The sequence below is a fragment of the Amaranthus tricolor genome, chromosome 4, assembly GCF_026212465.1.
Source record: "Amaranthus tricolor cultivar Red isolate AtriRed21 chromosome 4, ASM2621246v1, whole genome shotgun sequence".
NCBI lineage: Eukaryota > Viridiplantae > Streptophyta > Magnoliopsida > Caryophyllales > Amaranthaceae > Amaranthus > Amaranthus tricolor.
In genome coordinates, this window is record NC_080050.1 from 30,036,602 (window position 1) to 30,056,673 (window position 20,072).

The 20,072-nt window shown below is 34.5% G+C and overlaps 3 protein-coding genes across 13 annotated transcripts; 1 reads left to right on the forward strand and 2 right to left on the reverse strand.

Annotated features, from left to right (window-relative positions):
- Positions 1 to 440: 440 nt before the first annotated feature.
- Positions 441 to 9,288, reverse strand: LOC130810145 (uncharacterized). The gene is made up of 7 exons (XM_057676103.1): positions 8,598 to 9,288; positions 7,724 to 7,802; positions 4,059 to 4,195; positions 3,559 to 3,682; positions 2,136 to 2,321; positions 1,876 to 1,947; positions 441 to 1,783 (listed from the first exon to the last, which is right to left on the reverse strand). Exons 1-7 carry the CDS (start codon positions 9,008 to 9,010, stop codon positions 971 to 973), a joined length of 1,824 nt encoding a protein of 607 aa, XP_057532086.1. The 5' UTR covers positions 9,011 to 9,288; the 3' UTR covers positions 441 to 970.
- Positions 9,289 to 9,906: 618 nt separating this feature from the next.
- On the forward strand, positions 9,907 to 14,474 carry LOC130810147 (protein WHAT'S THIS FACTOR 1 homolog, chloroplastic). Of its 11 annotated transcripts, none has more exons than XR_009040994.1 (6): positions 9,907 to 10,177; positions 11,599 to 11,629; positions 11,721 to 11,797; positions 11,957 to 13,289; positions 13,875 to 13,978; positions 14,143 to 14,474. XR_009040994.1 is itself a non-coding variant. In XM_057676106.1 (3 exons), the coding sequence occupies exon 3, from the start codon at positions 11,978 to 11,980 to the stop codon at positions 13,226 to 13,228; it is 1,251 nt and encodes a 416-aa protein (XP_057532089.1). In that variant the 5' UTR covers positions 9,907 to 10,192; positions 11,599 to 11,797; positions 11,957 to 11,977; the 3' UTR covers positions 13,229 to 13,572. The 11 variants fall into 11 exon arrangements, 2 of the variants coding, with proteins under 2 accessions (XP_057532089.1, XP_057532088.1); XR_009040993.1 differs by adding an exon at positions 11,004 to 11,174 and having other exon boundaries at positions 9,917 to 10,192; positions 11,599 to 11,797; XR_009040991.1 differs by adding an exon at positions 11,004 to 11,174 and having other exon boundaries at positions 9,917 to 10,192; positions 11,957 to 13,978.
- Positions 14,475 to 15,178: 704 nt separating this feature from the next.
- Positions 15,179 to 19,753, reverse strand: LOC130810148 (cytochrome b-c1 complex subunit 6-1, mitochondrial). Its single transcript, XM_057676107.1, has 5 exons — positions 19,529 to 19,753; positions 18,980 to 19,023; positions 17,974 to 18,061; positions 15,615 to 15,704; positions 15,179 to 15,529 (listed from the first exon to the last, which is right to left on the reverse strand). Coding segments are annotated over exons 2-5 (213 nt in total). The 5' UTR covers positions 18,982 to 19,023; positions 19,529 to 19,753; the 3' UTR covers positions 15,179 to 15,496.
- Between the last annotated feature and the right edge of the window lie 319 nt (positions 19,754 to 20,072).

Consider the following 20,072-nt stretch of genomic DNA (forward strand, 5'->3'; position numbering starts at 1 on the left):
AAAAAGCACGAGCTTCGTTACAATAAAAATGATAATAAATTTTGAGAAAAGCAACGCTAAAAGAACATTTTCATTATCGCTATTTATGATCAAGTATCCAATAAATTCTAAACATGTATGTTTTATGAAAATCCAAATTATATATCATGTCGCGGATTCCAATGTTATTTTTGGAGAAGCACATAAGGAGATTAGTAAATATAGAGTTATTTGACAAATGATTATTGGTAATTTTAGTTGGTTTGTTTGACTTGGTGTTTGTTGGTTTTAAAACTTAGTCTTTTACTGTTGGTTATTTATTAAGAAAAAGTGGGCAAGCATGCAAAAAAAACTAATGAAAAAAGGTAACCAAACTAAGCTTTTCATTTAGCCATTTACAGAACATCTTTTTGACCAACTATACCAAGCCAAAAACCAAACTAACAAGCTATTAATCAAACACCCATATAAGCTAACATGCTAGTCGTATACAATAACAATGTATTATATAAATGACATAATTGAAGCTCATCAAAAACTTCATCCTCAAGAGTATAATTTCAGATTCTTTTAGTTGAACAAGGCAATGCTTTATACTCAACAAATGACAACAAATTACAAAGTTATTGACTTTTGAAATGTAATAAATCCTCTTTAGCTACGAACAAATTCCGCTTTACGATGACCAAAGTATCCAAGGATCTACGCAATCTATTAACAAATTCAAGAGAGAACTAATTCTTCCCGAAATAATCTACAACTAAAATTAAATATGAAATATAACAGTTACAACAGGGCACGAAAATTTGATTCGTATATGTATCGCAAGCCAATACTACCAGCAAAAGTTTGCTCAACCAAAGCTGTGCTCCGAGAATGACGGTCCTACCTCCAAGTATCTTCACTTCATCAATCGAGATTTAGCACTGCCGAAATACTTACGAGAATATTAATAAGAGCTGATAAATGGACCCGGCCGATTATATATGACTCAGACGATACTTGGAGGATCTCCAGACCAATTGCAATTAGCACGAGCCCACCGCGTTCTGATGCAGTCTACAAGTGGAGCATGTTGAGGCGGTTCGGATATAACAGCTTTAGTAGCATCTTTCCCGCCAGTTTCATTGCCGCTTGAACTAGGAGGTGCTGCCTCTGCCATATACTCCTCGGGCGTCCACCTAGGTGGTACTGAGACTCTTAGCTTCGTAAGCCTTGGTCTTTGCAAGGGAGTCTCACATTGATTTCCATTTGAGACTGATTTTGCGATACCATTAAAATGGTAGAGATCAAACACCTTTCTGCCTATTAACCCTGAAGAATCCTTGAAACCCCCCAAATTCTTGTCTAAATCCAAAAGAACCTGCCAGAACTCACTCCATACTATAAAGCCTGCACTGCAAAGACGATCAAGCTTATCAGCAGGAAGGTTAATGCCGACTTCTTTGACAACGTGATGAAAACCCTCAACGCTAATGAAGCCACCACCCCCACTCTGGTCTTGTGCATCAAACGCTCTCCTAATTTTTGCTTCCCTCTCCTCCACTTCATTCTCATCCTGAACGGAAGGATGAAAAGCAAATAGGACAGTATAATGTGACTCACTTCCAACAACCCAAATCGGCCATTTTGGGTTCTTTAGATGTTGTCCTACTTTACAAAAGTTGAGGGACTCCAGCAGGGTGAGGAATCCAACTTCCACATCAGTGCATACACCCTTCAAAAACATGCCACCACCCAAGTCTATTTTCTCATCAAACACATTTGCAACAGCCTGTCCACACAGTAATAGGTTTACAATTTCCTGCAATATGTTATTTATAAAATTAGCAATTAACTCAAAAAGCACATATAGTCAAGTATTATGCAGCTTATCATAAGAAGACCATGAGTTACCTGTGATGCATGACCAAAGGGTGCAGTTACTAGTGGTAGGCTTGGATCATCCCTATCAGCTTGAATGGAATCCTAAATAAGTGAATGAAAAATTATGGAAGGCAAAATACGCAAAAACTCTAAAATGCAACAGAGTATTGTCATGAAACCACAGATCTAGTATAAGAAATCATTAATCAGCGAAGGGGGTAGCATTCTAATTTATATCATGCAATAATCTACAAGTAATGAATTAAATAAACTACAAAGCACATACATACCAGTCCTCGAGAAAGCAATGCTGAGATAAGGAACAGCATTGCTCCCATACAGCTTTCAAACACAGGAAGCATCGTCTCAAGCCTCTGCATTGCACTGGCAGATGAAGTATATGAAGTTACTCTTAGAGCTTTCTGCAAATCTGAAGCAGACTTGATGGAAAATCCTTCTAGAGCTTTTCGAATTATCTACAAAATAGAATAAGGTTTCAGCATAGTGCCTTAATAAACAGATAAAAGATGAAGCTTTTTTTTTCCTCTCAGCATAACCTCAATAAGCAGACTCGTTTGAGAAAGATCCAAAATCCAGAACCGCACTCAGAAATAACATAAATGTTAATTTTTAGGGGAAAATATTTATTTTTCGAAGTTATAAGAACATTATTGAAAGTAAAAAACACCTAGAAGCATGGAATAAAAACTCCACCATTGCGTTACATAACACCCATTATGCAACATGTTTGAGAGTTCCGGCAAATTTAAATCCCGTTATATAGCGGCGCACGAGTTTCACAGTAAAAACGCAGCGCTGACCGTTACGTAACGTGTAAAGTCGGTCATTTCACCAATATAAAGTTATTTGTCTCCCCGTTAAAATTCCATCAATAAACATTAACTTTAATTGTTACAAATCACTTAAATTATAGTTACTTATAATTTTAGTTGTTAAACAAAATGATTAACTAAAAAGTTAATTAACTTCAAAAAAAACTAATGAAGTAAGTTAATTAATTAACCACTAAAATTAAGTCATTTAGTGCAATTATAATATTTATGAACATATTGTTGCATAATGATAGTAGTTGAAGTGCAATTATAAGTTCAAAACACCACTTGTGTGATTTTTTTTTTTTCAAAATTCAAATCGCATCGAACGCCGTTATAAATGTTTTCATGACACCGTAACCATTTCCGTAAATGCACAAGCGACCGTAATTTTTAATCCATGCCTAGGAGTGTGGAGAAAAAAAAGAGGAATGTGTTTTGTAACTAAAATAAGTCAGAGACAGCCATAAAGAATAGAAAATGCACACATTTGACTTCCAATTTCACCGCCCTTCATGAATCCAACAGTTAGTTTAACCTTCATTGTTTATTATTATTTCTCACTTTTGATCCCCTTTCTCTCTCCTTTCTTTTTACCCACTTACAACACAAGACCAATGATTTAAAATATACCATCAGCCTCACATTAATTTGACGAGAAAGCACCACAGCTTCATTTGCCGTGCACTTCCCAATTTTCATATCAAGGGCTTCTACTTTCTAGTGCCGTATCCATTTACACCTTGGCGAGTCAGACTTATAGTCTGAGCCATACTCGACTTGTGTCATATGGACTCTGGTACAAAGGGGGTAACTGTTTAGTCCAAGCTTCACGGGCTGTTGCTGTGACATATAAGTAAAACAAGATTTAAGGATATACCTCATTTTGTGGTTCAACACTGGCGCCTTCAACATTTTGACCGAACACGTCAAGTGTTGCAACCACCGCTCTTCGATTCCTTCCACAACGAAATAATATCTCAGCCATACTTTTGACAAGTGCCCTGTAAAATTAAGGAAGGTTTGAGTATGCATCTTTTCTATGGATTGTAAATAATAACAACTGCAAATCAAAAACAAGAGACAACTTCAAAATAGCCAAAAACAAATTTCAGTCTATATTTTCAAAATATCTCCCCACTAAACAGAATTCAAATAGAAGTATAAGCATAACAAGATATAATGAGAACAAGGACAATGACGTTAGTTACTCTATAATGGTATGTTATTACTCTTCAATGTAGCTCTAGAACAAAAATGGCCTATAATTTCCTGATGTTGATCAACTTCTCATCCACGTTCTCTCTAAGTTTAGAACATGTATGACATAACAGTATTACCCTTATCATGAGATTGTATATGTTTAAGAGCTTCTGTCACCTTTTTTTAGTATCTTCAGAAAGGGAAGCAAAATTTTCAGGAGTAACAGATTCGCATTTCCAAGATCTCTGTGGTGCCTTTGATGCATTGATGCTTGACTCTTCTGGAACAAACAGAAGATATTTAAGGACGAATCCCTGCAAATGCCCATAGAAATAGACCATGAAGCCAAGAAAGTCACAGATGCATTTCATTTTGAGCACATCATACAAGATGCAAGAATGCAACACAACTACTAAATCCTTGATGTAATAGGCAATAGCAAATATCACAAGTCCAGCACAAGGAAAAACAACCAGCAATGAAATAAACAAATATCACCCTTCAGACACCATTCAAAGAACATCCCTTGATAAAATATGACATAAGATTCATAACTATTCTGTAAAGAGACATTTGTAGAAGCGAAAGAGAATAATTAAGAAAGATCCACTAAAATTGAATTCATAATAAGTCCCTAATGTTCCTATCCCAACAATGTGTGCATGATAACATCATTTCATATACTATCTAAAAAAAATTGAGCAAAGCTGGTTGGCCATCAAATAGCACTAAAGGAAGTAGTTTCACAAAAACGGAAGTACACAGTACATATATATGTCAGTAAAAGAACTTGCAGGACAATAGCACACCTGTTTAGTCTTTTTTACAACAAAGAAATAATTTGGAGAGACAAAGAAGGGGTACTTTCCCCATAAACAAATGAAGGACTATGGACAAGAAAGGACATCAAATCAAGAAACACCAAGTAATGCTCAGATGCAAATAATTGCTTTTAGTTATAGAATAGCCTCGAAAAGACACAAAAAGGAACATGAAACCTAGACCAGAAAAGGCTACACCTTGAAAAATCTGTTGAGACATTTCTTTCAGGTGCACTACCTCATTGCCAATGGCCCAATAGAACTTCATTCCAAAACTATTATGTCTTATGTCTTGTAACAGGGTTCAACTAATCCCAAGCCACATAAGACTATAATCTAAACAACCCTTGAGGGCCAAGTTAAGAATATACCAACTACAGTAAACAAAACATAAAGATCGATCTTTTGTAAGCAATTTTCCAAAATTCGATAATGTTGGCCTAGCACAAAGTTTAACCACTCAATTTCCTTTACTCCCATAAAAGTGTAGAACCTTTCTTTTTCAACCACAAGGTAGAATCCTAGAATAATTGCTTATCATATTTTATCTAATCCTGTACAGTGCCTCTTTAAGTTATTGAGAAAGATTATGGAAAGTCACTGTACCTATAATCAACAATGACAACTAGTAGCTACATCACTACAATAAGAGGCAAGCCGAATTTCAAATCTCTCAATGTTCTTAGGCCAAGTCAATTGAATTATAAATATATTCATCACGTAACAACCTTTCATACATCTGGAGTTTAGTGAATCATTTTTAATAGTTGACTTACATACTCAGTAGGACTAATGAGGGCATGCCTTGAGAAACAAATGACTGAACTGAATTTAAAAGTACACATTAAAAATTTAAGAATAAGAAACAAAAACAACGTCAATCTCCAACCACCAAATGAGATGGTTTAGTAAACTTATTATGATCAAAGCAATACAAAATCAATACGGAATTTAGTAAAACCACTGCTCCACTTGAAGTCAAGCACAAAAATTTGATATGTGACATCCACAATCTAACATGCCCCACAAGAAATCCATAAATGTTTTCTTCTCATATTCCACCTCAGCAACTCTTTAGCAACAAATAGCTAATTTTTCAAAGGGGAATAGAACCTAAGGAGGACACTTTTAATGTAAAACCTGATAATCATATACGTCCAATGAAATTTTTGCACGCACATTACCGGAGAAGACACTAGTTGAGGAAACAATCAAGGGCAATATAGAAGCACACACGAAACTCTTAGTTTTAAAAAGCGCGCCTCGATTTGTGCCTTGTTCGCCTCGAGCACAAGCTCGGATAAAAATGCCTCGGCTAGGTGAGGCAAAAGCCCACTACAAGTGGCATGCGCCTTGGGTGCCTTGATGCACTTCAAGCCTTATGCGCCTCCTTGTTGTGCTGGGTAATTAACTTATGCTTATTTGTTTATTCGAAAAAGAAACAAAACTCAAAACCCAAATTCACTTAATATGAAGTTCAAATAACCGTTGCTTCTTTAAGAAAAATAAAAGCCATGCGAAGAGGAAAATAACTTTGGGATTCTTCATATTCACATTATAATAGTTTTGTGCTAAAGTGGTGTTTACCGTGAGGATTATGAATGTTTCAAGCTTGTTGATACTAAAATTAGAATATCATGTTATTTGAAATAATATATGTTTTAAATTTGATTTCTAACCTTTAGCGAAAAGTGCACCTTGCCTACAAAAAGCTCACGCCTTTGCCCTGCACTTTGCACCTAGGCTCTAAGGACCTTTTGCGCCTCGAGGTGCCTCACGCTTTTTAAAACTAAGACATAACTTAGGTATAGCAATTAAGCTTGATCGCAATCCAATACCAGAGGCTATACTGATTGCGATAGCAAAAAAAATGATTGTTGGCCTCTTTTCTTAACATAGCACTGCATACAATAAATGTTTACTTTTCTTAAGGTTGAGATATGGTGCTAATTAGTCAAGCCACATCCTTTGAAAGACTATTTTAGACATTGCCTATTCAGGTGATGCCTAGAACAATTGTTTGAAAAAGCTTGCCGATTGATAAAACAATCACATCTTCCCTCTTTTCAACTACATCGTTTCTCCCCAAAGCTCTCAACTCTATGGTAAATATGGTGCAAATTAATAAAGAGCAAAAGAAGTATACAAAAAGTTCCTCACAAACTTTTTAAGATGAAATCATAATTTGCAAAAGAAATTAAAAGGTTATCTTGCCTAGTAGTCAACCGCTAACATCTAATATTAAACCATGAAATTAGTAACCGATATCATTCAAATTTATGTTTAATGATTTATTCAATGCGATTGCATGCACCACATAAATGAGAACCATTATTTTTCATCTTTTTAGAGATAGCTTTCAGATCTATGTTTCGTACAGATTAATGTTTCCTAAAAATTGAGAAAAGGAAATCAAGTTGGATTTGGACTTCAGGATTTCTTCATATATTCTTCAACAGTCATACATCTTTTCCTCTCCTTTAAATATCAAACAGATACAATAGAAAAATTTTCAATAAAGAATTTAATTAAAATGATTTGTCATCTGCCTGATTCCTACAGCTAACCATGCTATTGCAATCTTTTTCCTGTGAAAGAGAAAAACTAGAGGTCCATGATTTAGTCCAAGCATGCCCAATATTCAGGTGTCTAAAATGCCAACATCATCCTATGGCAACCACCAAAACATAATTCAAGATGAATTAAAAAGAAAATTAAGGATTGCATATTTAAAAGGGTTATATTAAAAAATAGAAGCTAGTAATGTTCCAATTTAGATCGGGACTTGACATCATTGTGATCCTTATATCAACTAAATAATTTGGATCAAATGTTGTTCCACAAATTTCAGCATACATACAGAATCTAGATAGATGCTAATATTTATGTTTCACATAATCATGCAAACAAAACCCTATTTACAGCAGACCACATAGAATCCATAAGATAGAAGACAGCCAGAAATAAAGTGCTATGGCTCTTAGAACCTATAATAGCAATGGGAAAGAAATCAAATCATACTTGTATGGTTGCTAATACACCACATGGACCACCTTCATGCTGCACCAAACCCATAGAAGTTTCTGGATCAGGGCTAAACCTACAACAAGATTTCAACAAATTGAGCTCATTACTTATAAAAGAAACAACAGAATATGGTATGGCAGATAAACAACATGGCTAAACCTACTGTCCCTTTGCTGATCATGTCCAAAAGGAATAGCTCATACGCAAGCTTGAGCAGAATCAACAAGAAAACATATCAATTCCCTTATTAAACTAGGCTCTTCTAATATTTACAATCTAATAACATGCCGACCGTTGCTATTGTCTTCCTACAAGCTAACTTCTGCAACATCAATGTGTACAATACAAAAACTCCTTCATACCATTACAACAAAAATAACAAAGCCTTAATCCCAACAATACAAATGAATTCTAAATCCTAAAAAAAATTCAAAATGCCACAGTAAGAGACTAGACTAGTCCACGATAGAACTGCTCCTTAATGAGTTTTTCAACAAGAAAACAATAATAACAGAAATTACAAGTTTACAACTTTCTTGCATAAATGACAGCTTTCAAAACATAAATTTGTACCATCAAAATCTCAACACATGAACAGTAAACAGCTAAAAAAACAGCAAGCAGCCAACACTAACAGCCTTCATTGGTTGTTGGTATTAAATGATGCAACAGTAATAAAAATATAATGTAATTAAGCTAGAAAAAACACATCTTTGACACATAAATGAAAAGTAAAACCACAACTTATACTCATTACTCATTAGCACCGTTGAATACCAACAACTAAACACTCATATTCGATATTCCTGCATCTCTGAATTTATTGTTCAGATACAAAATTAAAAATCAACCTCCAAGTGAATTATACCTGATACCCTGATTACTCCACTGTGCAAGAATCTCCTTACTAACACTTCCACCAAAAACCATGGAAAACAACTGATTAGCTTCTTCCACTGACAATTCCTCCCCCAAATTCTCTCCACTCTTCTCCACACTCACATTCACACTCACACTCGTACTCGCACCGACGCTCGGTAATTCGGTCTTAGGGGGCGGATTCTTCATCATACGTTTCTCGGCAGCAGCAGCCATAAGTTCACGTTGAACACGACGACTCTTCAACTCCGGTGACTCCTCCATCGATGAAGATGGAGCTCCATCAATATTAGGGTCTTCGGGTTTGCTTCTTTTAGGTTCAGGTGGAGAATTACTGGATTGCATACTCATCTTCAATGCCATCTGCAATTCCTCTTCTTCTTGATCCATCATTTTTACCATCCAACCCTTTAATATTATTTTGAATTCGATTAAATTATCAGATCCAAATAAAATTTAGGGATTTGAATCGGTGATTGTTGAATCTAAATAGAGAAAAATTTGAATGATTCTGATTGAAATTAAATGATTCTACTTATTAACGAATATATAATTAAAGGAATGAAATCGACTATCCCAATCCTGTGAAATTGAAATCAATTAAGAGCAGATGAATTTGTTGTTTTTTCTTTTTTTATTTCTTTTTTAGTTTGGGTTTGGTTTTTCTGAACTGTCAGATTACAAGTGAGGGAGGTGGTACTTAAGTATAGGATCACGTGGTGGAAAGTTTATTTATTTATTTTCTTTTGCAATTATTTGATTTACATATTTTTATACTATTATTATTTTTATGAGTATGAAAATTTTAAATGGTTCACTTTTAGATAATTATTTTAAAATTTTAATCTTTTAAATTTTTTACTGATCTAATATTAATATGACTTTTTCTTATAAAAAATTCTAATTTTCTTCATATGCTATAGCAAATTATTCCAAAAAAAAAAATGTCATATGTCTAATTACAATTAAAATTTAAAAATACTAAAATAAAATTTAGAAAATTTTTGGAATAAAAATTAACAAATAAAAGAAAATTTTAAGTTTAAACTTCGTATATTAGGTAATTTTCTTTCATTTTTTTAATATATTTTATAATGATATTATATTTGACTCATCTAATTTTTTAAAGGACATTTCACGTTAAATGACCTGAATAATCGGTTAAGTATGTTAATAAAGTGATTACTTTCAATTTTAAATTGATTAATTTAAAAAATTAGCTAATTATATATATCCGTCTTATAGTGAGACGAATTCGAGATGAATATAAATAGTGTAGTATATAAATAATTATAATTGTTTCTCAGAAAAAACATTAAGAAAAGTTTTCGGGAAAAAAAAAGCCAAAACCCTCTTCCTTAATCGCCGCCTGTCTAGCTGCCTCCACCGCAGCTGGAGCTACATTGACATCCCATAACCGCCGCCGGAGCTACCTCTCCTCAACGTAATTAATTGGAAAAATCTAAGTTCTTTAATTGAAGTCTGCCACTTTCTCCCTCTACCCTTCAATCCCATTTATCTCTCTTACAACCTAATTCTTCAAACATGTAGAGCCATATTTTTTCTCAGGTACAATTTATCTGGGTATGCTTCCTTTTTCCTTTTCTATACTCTTATCGTCAATTTAGTTTATGATAAATTTCAACATTTTTTTCTCAAGAAATTTTATTTCTGTGTAATTCATTTCAATGTTTGTTTGTTGTTATTTTTAGTTTATTTCAATTCGTTTAATTTAATTTGAGCATTTTATGTTGAATTGTATCTTGGTGCCTTTTGTTTTGTTTGTATGATTAATCAATAAATATCATCTGGGGCTTTTTCCCCAAAGCTGACGATTCTTTAATCAAATGATATAATCTGGGACGATATAATTACCTCAAATAATCAATTAATGCTAAGTGTTTTTACAGAATTTATGATTGTTCCTCAGCAAACATCAATAGTCCCCTTTTTCCAGTTCCAGTTTTGTTCATTCTTTTCTTTCCCTTTATTAGTGAAACTCATTGCAGCAAGGGAGTGTACTAGACTACTAGCAATGGAGTACTACCCCCATATATCAATTGAAATATATACTACTTTTTGATAAGCTAAAGAGCAAGTTAATCTTTTCTCACCAAATCCCAAGTCCCAAGTATGTGTTTATGGGTTCAGTTTTAGTTTATAGGATTATGTTTTGTATTCATCCTCCACTGTAGACATAACAGTAGTATTGTATTTAACATTTTTAAACGTTTATTATTTGTTGAGGTAGTTTGCTAGTTTTATTGTTGGCTTTTCTATTCGATTTCTAATGCAAGCTCTTCTTCTTCATTTATTTTTAAATGTTTTGATTTTTACTGGAAACGGATGGGCTTCATTATCAACGGAAATGGATGGTTGGGAATATATGATTCAGTATGGATTTTAGCAATAGCAATACGGTGCTGTTTGAGCTTCCTTGGTCTTATTACTAGTTGTTAAGGAAACAAGTTGATGCATTTCTTCTGCAAGCGTGTATATGCTGTACTTCCTTTTCAGCCATTAACCCTAGTTGGTCGAAAGTAAAAACGAAAAGGAAGATCAACAGGTAATTTGTTGGCTAAAGGTTTATCAGGAAGTTTTGAGATCAACTTGCTTTATTCATTGATCAACCGTTTCCCTTGTGAATGATTTAACAGAAACCTTGGAGGAGCGTTATATGTTTTATGATTGTGAAAGTTTAGATCCTTTTTTTAGTACTTTCCCTTAGGAATTAAGATACTGTTCGAAAGTATTATGTGAAGGGGTTTTCAGTGCATCTTCTAAAGTTTGTGCCTTTTGCCTGAATGGTTCACTTGCAATTTCAGCCACTAATCCATGATTTGATATGCTAGTCTTGGTATACCTGCCTGTCCCAAGCAATGATATACGATACAAAATTTTTTATGATCGTCCTTCATCTTCATATTTGGTTATTTTTTTATAGAGATTGGATGATGTTAACTGATCGCTTGACTAATTTATCTGTACAGGCCAGTCAATTCATTGGTAGGGACCGGAAAAGTAAGTCTGGTTATTAAACTCTTTCATTTCTGAAGAACTTGGCAGTTGTTGCTATTAATGGTTGTCAATATGGAATCATAATGTGTGGCAGTACTTCATGGTGGAACCGCTAGATGACTTTGATGTGTTATTGCTGATGTTGGTTTCTGCAAGCATCTCAGGTTGAAGGTATCATATCATGTTAAATACTTTATTTTGCCACAAAACCCGTGTTTACGGATTGCTGGTTGCTAGTTCTCTTTTCTTTGATCTCATTGCCTTTCATCTCACTTCCGTATATTTGTACTTTTAAGTGGTTTTCCATTCTTCGTTTTTATGTTAAAACAGGAATTTCTTTTTTGTTGAAGCATGGAAGTTGTCAGTTTCTGTCAAAACCAGAAATTTGTAAACAGAAGTTCTATATTATCGGTTTACATCTTCATTAGGGGATTCTCTCTCTGGTCAATGAAGAAAATCCCAGAACTTGAATCTGCTCTATCCCACAATCGGCGTTGGATTGTGAACAATCAAATTAAGAATATAATCCTTAGATACCCCAACCAGGTAGTACCCGTAAACTTCCTCCAGAAAAAGTTCAAGACCCTTGATCTTCAAGGCAAAGCTCTTAATTGGCTGAACAAATATCCATGTTGCTTTGAGGTCTTTCGCGAAAACGATGAACTTTACTGCCAACTTACAAAACGAATGATGTCCCTAGTAGAGGAGGAAGAGTCCATCAAGGAAGAGCAGGAGCCTGTATTTGCTGAGCGGTTAGCAAAGATCTTGATGATGAGCTCAAACCAGAGGCTTAATGTGGTAAAGCTTGATGAGTTGAAGCGGAATTTCGGCTTCCCAGATGATTATTTAATTAGAATTGTTCCCAAATATTCAGAAATGTTTCGGTTGATCAATTACAGTGGAAGGAGAAGTTCACTGGAGGTTGAGCTTATATCATGGAAACCTGAGTTAGCATGTTCTTGCATTGAATTGTCATCAAGAAAGCAGAATACAGAGCCTCGTTTTTCATGTTTGTTGCCATCAACATGGGTTAAATCTTGGGAAAGGTTTAATGAGTTCAATTCAACACCATACATTTCACCTTACACAAATCTAAACAACTTAGTTGAAGGATCAAAGGATCACGAGAAAAGGACGGTTGCCTTGGTGCATGAATTGCTGGCTCTGACTCTTTGGAAGAAAATCTCGATCGTAAAGCTTACCCACCTCAGGCGAGAATTTGCGTTGCCCGAAAAGTTAAATGTTTTGCTGTTAAAACACCCGGGTATATTTTATGTAACAAACAAGTATAGAATATACACGGTTCTTCTCCGAGAGGGATATAATGGCTCCAAGCTGATTGACAAGGACCCACTTGTTGTGGTCAAGGATAAATTTGGGGAACTAATGCAAGAGGGACTGCACGAGTATAATCAGCGAAGACGTTTATTGAACCTAGAGAAGAGGAAGAAGAAGGGTGTAATTGTACCTAAATTGGAGAAAAGGAAGGACAAGAACGGGGATATATCTGAAGAGGAAGATCAAGAACATAAGGTTGGACGTCTATTCGATCCCGAGGAAAGGAAAAGGTTTTACAAAATCCTATTTGAAGAGGACTCCTAAAGTTCTGTGGTGGTGTTCCTTTAATTGGGCATTCGTTGGATTGACAGTTTCGTGATTCTTTGTAAGTGTCTCCGATCCGACCTTATGTTTATAGTTATCCATTTTTGATTAAGATTTCATATGATGAATATTTGAATTAGTTTGAAAAATGCAATTGATAGGGAAATACAGGTTTATTGTTCTCCCTCTTTTTCCCTTTTGATCTATTGGCATTATATCGTGTCAGTTGTGTCGTAAATGTTTTCAATTATACCGAATTTGTATTACCCTCATTGTAAAAGTGTAACAAACGGCACTTGAGGCCAATTCAAGGGATATTTCATAATTTTTAGCCTTTTGGTTGATATCTGGCGGTACGATGACCGCATCATCCCCGTTACCGCATTGCCGTTTCTGTTGTTGCAATGGTTTTTGCATTTTGGCAGTGAGTTTTTCTAGTAATTAATTACTTCGTATTTTATGCACCTCGGATTTCTGCTCCAAAATGTTGTAACTAGGGCTAAATGTTTCGTGATGGCCAAATTTGTGTGCCTTCAATACCTCTACCCTCGAGATTCAAGATAAGAATACATTTAATGCCATTGAATGTATGATGTTTGGGCCATTGGGGAATATCATTTACTCACTCAATTTAATCTACGCGCAGTTGCAAGTGCAAAGTTTATAAAGAACTATATCATCGGAATCTGATGTACAGAATGTGGCTCTAAATCGTTCTTCCTCGTATTCATATGTTATCCTGCACAACAGGTATGGTTCTTTTGTTCCTACAGTGGCACTGCTTAGTGCTGAGATAAGGAACTTAGAGATTAGTTTAAATCGGGTATTTCTGATTTTAACCCGCTAATATTATAGAAATCGTAACTTTGGTATAGGATCTAACGTCTCGGAATGATCGACAATTATTTGCACAGGAAGGATTCTTGGAGCTCTACAGAGAAGCAGCAACCTTTCAATGGGATAGCATGCGCCTTCTTGGAGCAAGATTTGAGCATATCACAAAATTTCGGTTATTTCGTGTTTCAGAGTTTGCGGTCAATCGACGTATATTTTGGTTGTGATAAACTCATAAACCTTTACAATCCTGCGTTTTTTTTTGCGCTATGATTTTGTGGGGAAAATGTGAGGTTTCAAGATTTCGAAGTTCTCACTGAGTATAATTCAACATTGTATAGAATAACATCAATGTTCAAATATTATGGGCATTCAATTACTGATGTTGAAATGATATAACTTGTTTTTTCCTTATTATTATCCCAATTAATTTAATATTGCAACAATATCCAGAATGAAGTTTCAAGAGATAGAGGCGACTACAGGTTGATTCTAACCTAATATGTAAGAACCACAAACTTAGACCCAGAGACGTTTACAGGTTGATTCTAACCTAATTTGAGCCGTTTTAATTGAACATGGCTCTATAGCAATCCAATTTCCAACGATGCGTAAAAAAAAAATAATATATTGGCAATGATAATTGCTTATTATTTACCTAGATTAATTCACTTCCAGTAATTAATTATCTTAGAGAGAAAATGAACCGAAAATCAAAACCAATAAAAAGCCACATACCAAATATTTTACTTTAGCTTTAAAATCGGTTTTCCAATGGATATAAAATCATTTATCAGATACATTTTTAATTATTTAAGCATTAACAAGCTTAAACTGACCAAAGAGCAGATTAAAAATTACTTGCCAAACACATCCTAAACTATACTACCATCTCCATTTCCATCTACGTTACCAAGTATAACTCACCTCAGCCATGTTTGCAAATTTTAGGGGCAAATAGTTGCACTTTTTGTTATTACAGAAATTATATTGTATGCAATCGAATTCCGAAATTCCATGTAGCAAGTAAAGACGTTTAAAACACTTAAATAACAGTCGTCCCCATGTTTCTTGATAGAGCATGAGTGCAAGCAAATCAAGTGGTAGATTAGAATAATAGCGGGATTGAGACGCATTTTTTTTTGCATATACTTGTAATTATTCCATGAGAAACCGAATGGAATTCAATCATGTTTAACGATATTAATATAGGGCATTTTTTCATCACCAGAAAAATGTACTCCTGGAGTTGGGTTACCTAACTCAACTGTCAAAACAGAAACATCGTTGTTTATTCCAAAAACAGTTTCCAAAATTAGCTTCCGGGAAGAGAACGATTACAGTTCAAAAAAGCATTCAATGAGCAGCACAAAACCATGAGTGATCTAAAGCTTCAACCTCAACAGCAAGAAATCCACCATCTGGACGCCATTGTTATTTCAACTTGGGAAATAATCTTGGTGCAACCTGCAATTTCACCAGTGTCATACACGGGTGCGAGCTACCAAACCAACATTGTATCTGAAATAACGAGTGAATAAAAAAAACTTACGCATTTATCAATACAGGACCAGTAGTCGAAATATTGTCCTGTGCAGTGTTTGTGCCCACTTTCATCATCCTTGATTCTCTTGACACATGCCTGCATTACAAAAAAAGGAATCAGGAGGCAAAGTGAGATAAGTAGATAACGGTAAAAATAACAATGGCGTGATTGTATTGAGTTGGTCTTGAATGGACTTAGTGCACACTAAAATGATATGCAACAACCTTAATTTTAAGAAGTGTGACTTAGAGAGGGTAATTAAGTAGAGCGTAAAGTGAGGTGTGTGGAATTGTGGATGAAATATTAAAAAAGGGTGCACGATAAAAATAGTGTTGACTGAATCCATTTTAAACTTACTAGATTGTATTGGTCAGAGAAGTCAATTCAGCAACATGAAAACATAACCAAAAAGAAGACTATGAGGCTCAATATATTCCTATAACGGTGTTCTTGCTCTCTTAAAATTTTCCCGACATGATGCAAACGGCTGAAAATGGATAAATAGGACGTAGGCTAGAAGTATTTGAAAAAGGCTGAAGTTTCAACTCTTAATTAATACTGCATACTGAAAATTTTCAACAGTTGGCTATGCCTATACGCTCACATACTTTGCCCATGCTTTAGTTATCCAACAAAAAAGCAACTCTAATAAGGAAGATTAAAACAGATTTAGGTCATTCAGCTTTTTGGAAAGCAACACTGAGATGTTAAGGCCCAGATTAATAACTAAACAGTATATGATAACATCTTCATTAGCCATTCACTCGACAAATGATAGAAAAAAGTTGAATAAATTAACTGGTGGCAACCATTTGGCAGTGGCGAATCTAGACTGGGAATTTAATGGATTTAAGAAAGTCAAAGTCAACTTCAAAGTCTTATTTAAAAGTTGTGGAACTTATAGCAATGCCAAAGCCTTGATCCTAAAGGAGGTTGTGAGACTTGAAGATAATATAACATTAAAGCTCTTTAAAAAATCTATTTATTTCACATGATGGATTCTAGAGGTTCAAAGCATTCCTCTAAAATGATTATATTCTTTTACCCCGAAATAGTATACTTTACAGGTATCTTATGTAACCTAGGTGGGGTGAAATGACCCCGTTGAATTTTACTTGGAACCACACATGCTTCTAACATCAAAAAGCCAAAATCTACTCAGTACTCACAATTAAACATCAAAAATATAAGGATCAAGAAGGAGAAGGAATCGAAAAAGTGAAGGGAATGAGAGAGATTCAAAACCCACAATCCCCATATTGTATGGTTGGAAAAGTAAAAAGGATTTTTGTAATTAGTTTGTGTTTGGTTCAAAGATGAAAAACCCAACAATTTCCATTCTTGATGTTCTCCCTTCTCATCTTTCTTGGCCATTGTAGCCTTTTTCAACTCCAAGCTGCAGTGCAAGCAATTAGTACAAGCAAGCTGCAGTACAATCACATCCGCACATATATGGTACTAAAAAGGTATACTATCTTCAATTAATGTTTTTTCCTCCAAATAAGTTCAAATAAAAGATCCAGTGTTTCTATCTTAACACCAGCTCTATTAATGCATCAATGACAACATATGTATTCACAGTAGCTTTATGGATAACATAAGGAAGAGACCAAGCTGTGGCGATGCATAAATCTAGAGAGCAAAAGGAGGTTATGAAGTGTCCAAGCAAATATAGGAAAGAGAAAAAAAACTAGCATGTAACTATGTAGATAAGTATTACCCAGTTAGGGAAAAAAAAGAATCGGTTCATTAATATGCCCAAAGGACTCTTAATGTACTAAGATAAGTTAACATAAAGACAACTCCCATAACTATAGTAAACACTTTTTCGAGCCTCCAAACAGTTCCAGAAAATTCTAAACAATTGACACTTGACAGTCTTCATATTTTCACAACATCCCACCAAGGACAACCAGAAGATGTTCAAAGTAAGCAAGTCGTAAAACAAGCAGCATGAAACGGATAGACTATGCTATTGAACAAACAAGTTACTCTTTACATCCTCCATTCCAAATTGTACACTCTTTAAGTGTATTGAGATAGATAGATAGAGAGAGAGGGAGAGAGAGAGAGAGAGAGGGAGAGAGAGAGAGAGAGAGGGGGGGAAGGTAGGTACAAGAAAGGATAAGAGATAAAAGTAAAACCATCGATTTGGTAAAAAAGCAAAATGGGGGTACATCAATATAGAACATATGAAACTAAAAGAGGATACATGTTCGGAATGGGGGGGGGGGGGGGAAGGGGGGTAATGGATTCAATATAGAACCAATAACAAAAGGTTTCTATCTAAACAAGAAATTAGGTACAACATCTCTGAAGAAAAAATAAATCATAAAGAAAAGCTTCAGCATTCAGAATGATTAACCTGGTATTCAAGCAAGGGTTTAACACACTTGGGCTTGCAAACGCTGTCTTCAAGCTCCTTCTTGGGATCAACAGGTTCTTCGTCAGCCCTTTAAAAAAAATCAAAGATCAGCGAAAATTATGTAAGATAGGATCAGATCATTAAATTCACATACACTGCCGTATTGACAAGAAATATTGCCTTCATATTCAAGCAATTCATAAACTAGTTATTTCATAAACTCAAGACAACTATCCCACAAACAAAGGAGAAAGTTAAGGGAAAATGTGTTGGATCTCCATCCCCTTAACCAGTAATTGAGAAGGTGGGTGATGTATTCCAAGCATAGTCAGTAAGTCACAACAAGGGCAAGACGCAGTGGATTCATGCCTGGAACTAGTTATTTCATAACTAATCTCTACCTTGAGACTTAGGGCTCCCACTTTAAAATATGCAACACACAGAGTGATGTTGCTTCACACAACACTTCAAGGCTCAGACCTGGGTTAACTTGGCATGGCACTGATCCATGTATAAAATTGCACGCTAGTTATTTTGTCTATCCAATAAGAGGGATCAACTGAGTTTGGCAGGTAAACCTAGCCACACCAAGCTTCTAAGTTTTGCAGGGATCAACGAATAATTGAAGTCAAGAAGTGTGTATTTCCTATATTTCTTTTGGATATATGATGACATATTCACACATTGAAGGATTAGTTTAAATACATAAACCTTAGATTAGGCATGATATTTTATGAACAGAACCATCATGTTAAAAGTCGAGAGCTCCTTAATTTCCATCCAACAAATCTTTATGACCTATAAACCTTTTGTTATGCAATACATGACTGCCTCGGTGCAAATGAATTCAACTTTTCAGGAAAAAAGATCATGGAAGCATTACAACTGCAGCCCAGCAAATGTTTTACAGGGCCTGAAAAATACGAAGGTCCACGTACATAATAAAGAGAAAATGCAAATAAAATGCTTGTATTAGTCTGTCAACAAATCAGAAATATATACTTACATAGTTACAAGTCGATAAGCAAGTATTTGATAGATAATCCTTGCCTGCACAAGAATATGAATGTATTAATGTAATTATGTAAACCAGTGTTTAAAACACAATATAACAGCAGACAATATCAAACTAGATTAGAAAATCAATTTCTAAGACAAAACAACACAATCTTTAAAACTTCTCAAAATGAATCCCAAATCATCTCAAAATAAACATATCAAATATTACAGCAGAAAATCATATCAGATTCCAAAAAATAAGGATCTGTAAATTCAACCAATCTAACTGCATATTATTAACGATAATCGATGGTTGATGAATGATGATATAAAAAAAAATTAACAAGGTTCGAATTCAATGGTAATTGAAGCTCCTAAAAAGCGAATTTAGCCGAAAATTTAAATGAATATCATGTACTTTTATAAATTCGAAAAAAAGGAAAATAGATCTTTGATTACCAGAAATAAGAAGGAAAAAACCAAATTAATTTAAGTGAACAGATGGAATATGAAGATGATAGGAATAAATTTGAGCGATGAAAAATAGGGTTCATACCTGTAGCGATGTTTCTCAGATCGCTGGTTTTGGGATGAATGCAAGATTGAAAATAATGGTCAAGTCTGGAAGAGAGAATTTGTATCTACTAGGGATCTTAGACCCGACTAAGCTTACTGGATCCTGTTTTAAGCAAAACGGTTTCGGGTACTTTGATCCAGAAACTGGAATAATTTTTATTTTTTAAAGATAAAATGTCTCGTTTTGAGAAATTGTCAATCCTATTTTAGTTGTTTCCAAACACTTTTGCGCTTTGTCATTGTCTTTGTCTTATACGTTACCAAAAATATTATGAAAGTATAAAAAATTTTACATGATTATATTTTTTAATTGTATACAGAATAATAAAAGATAATATTGCAAAAATTGGTTTTAAAGCTACTAAAAAAGGGGAAAAGTAATTCACCAACCATCATACCATCAAATTTTATTGTAAAGTTATTATCTACACAACTAATTAAATATTTAAATATCTTACAACTATAATTGAACAACTACAATTACTCAAACTAATTCTATCAATATTTTATTGAAACGGTTGATC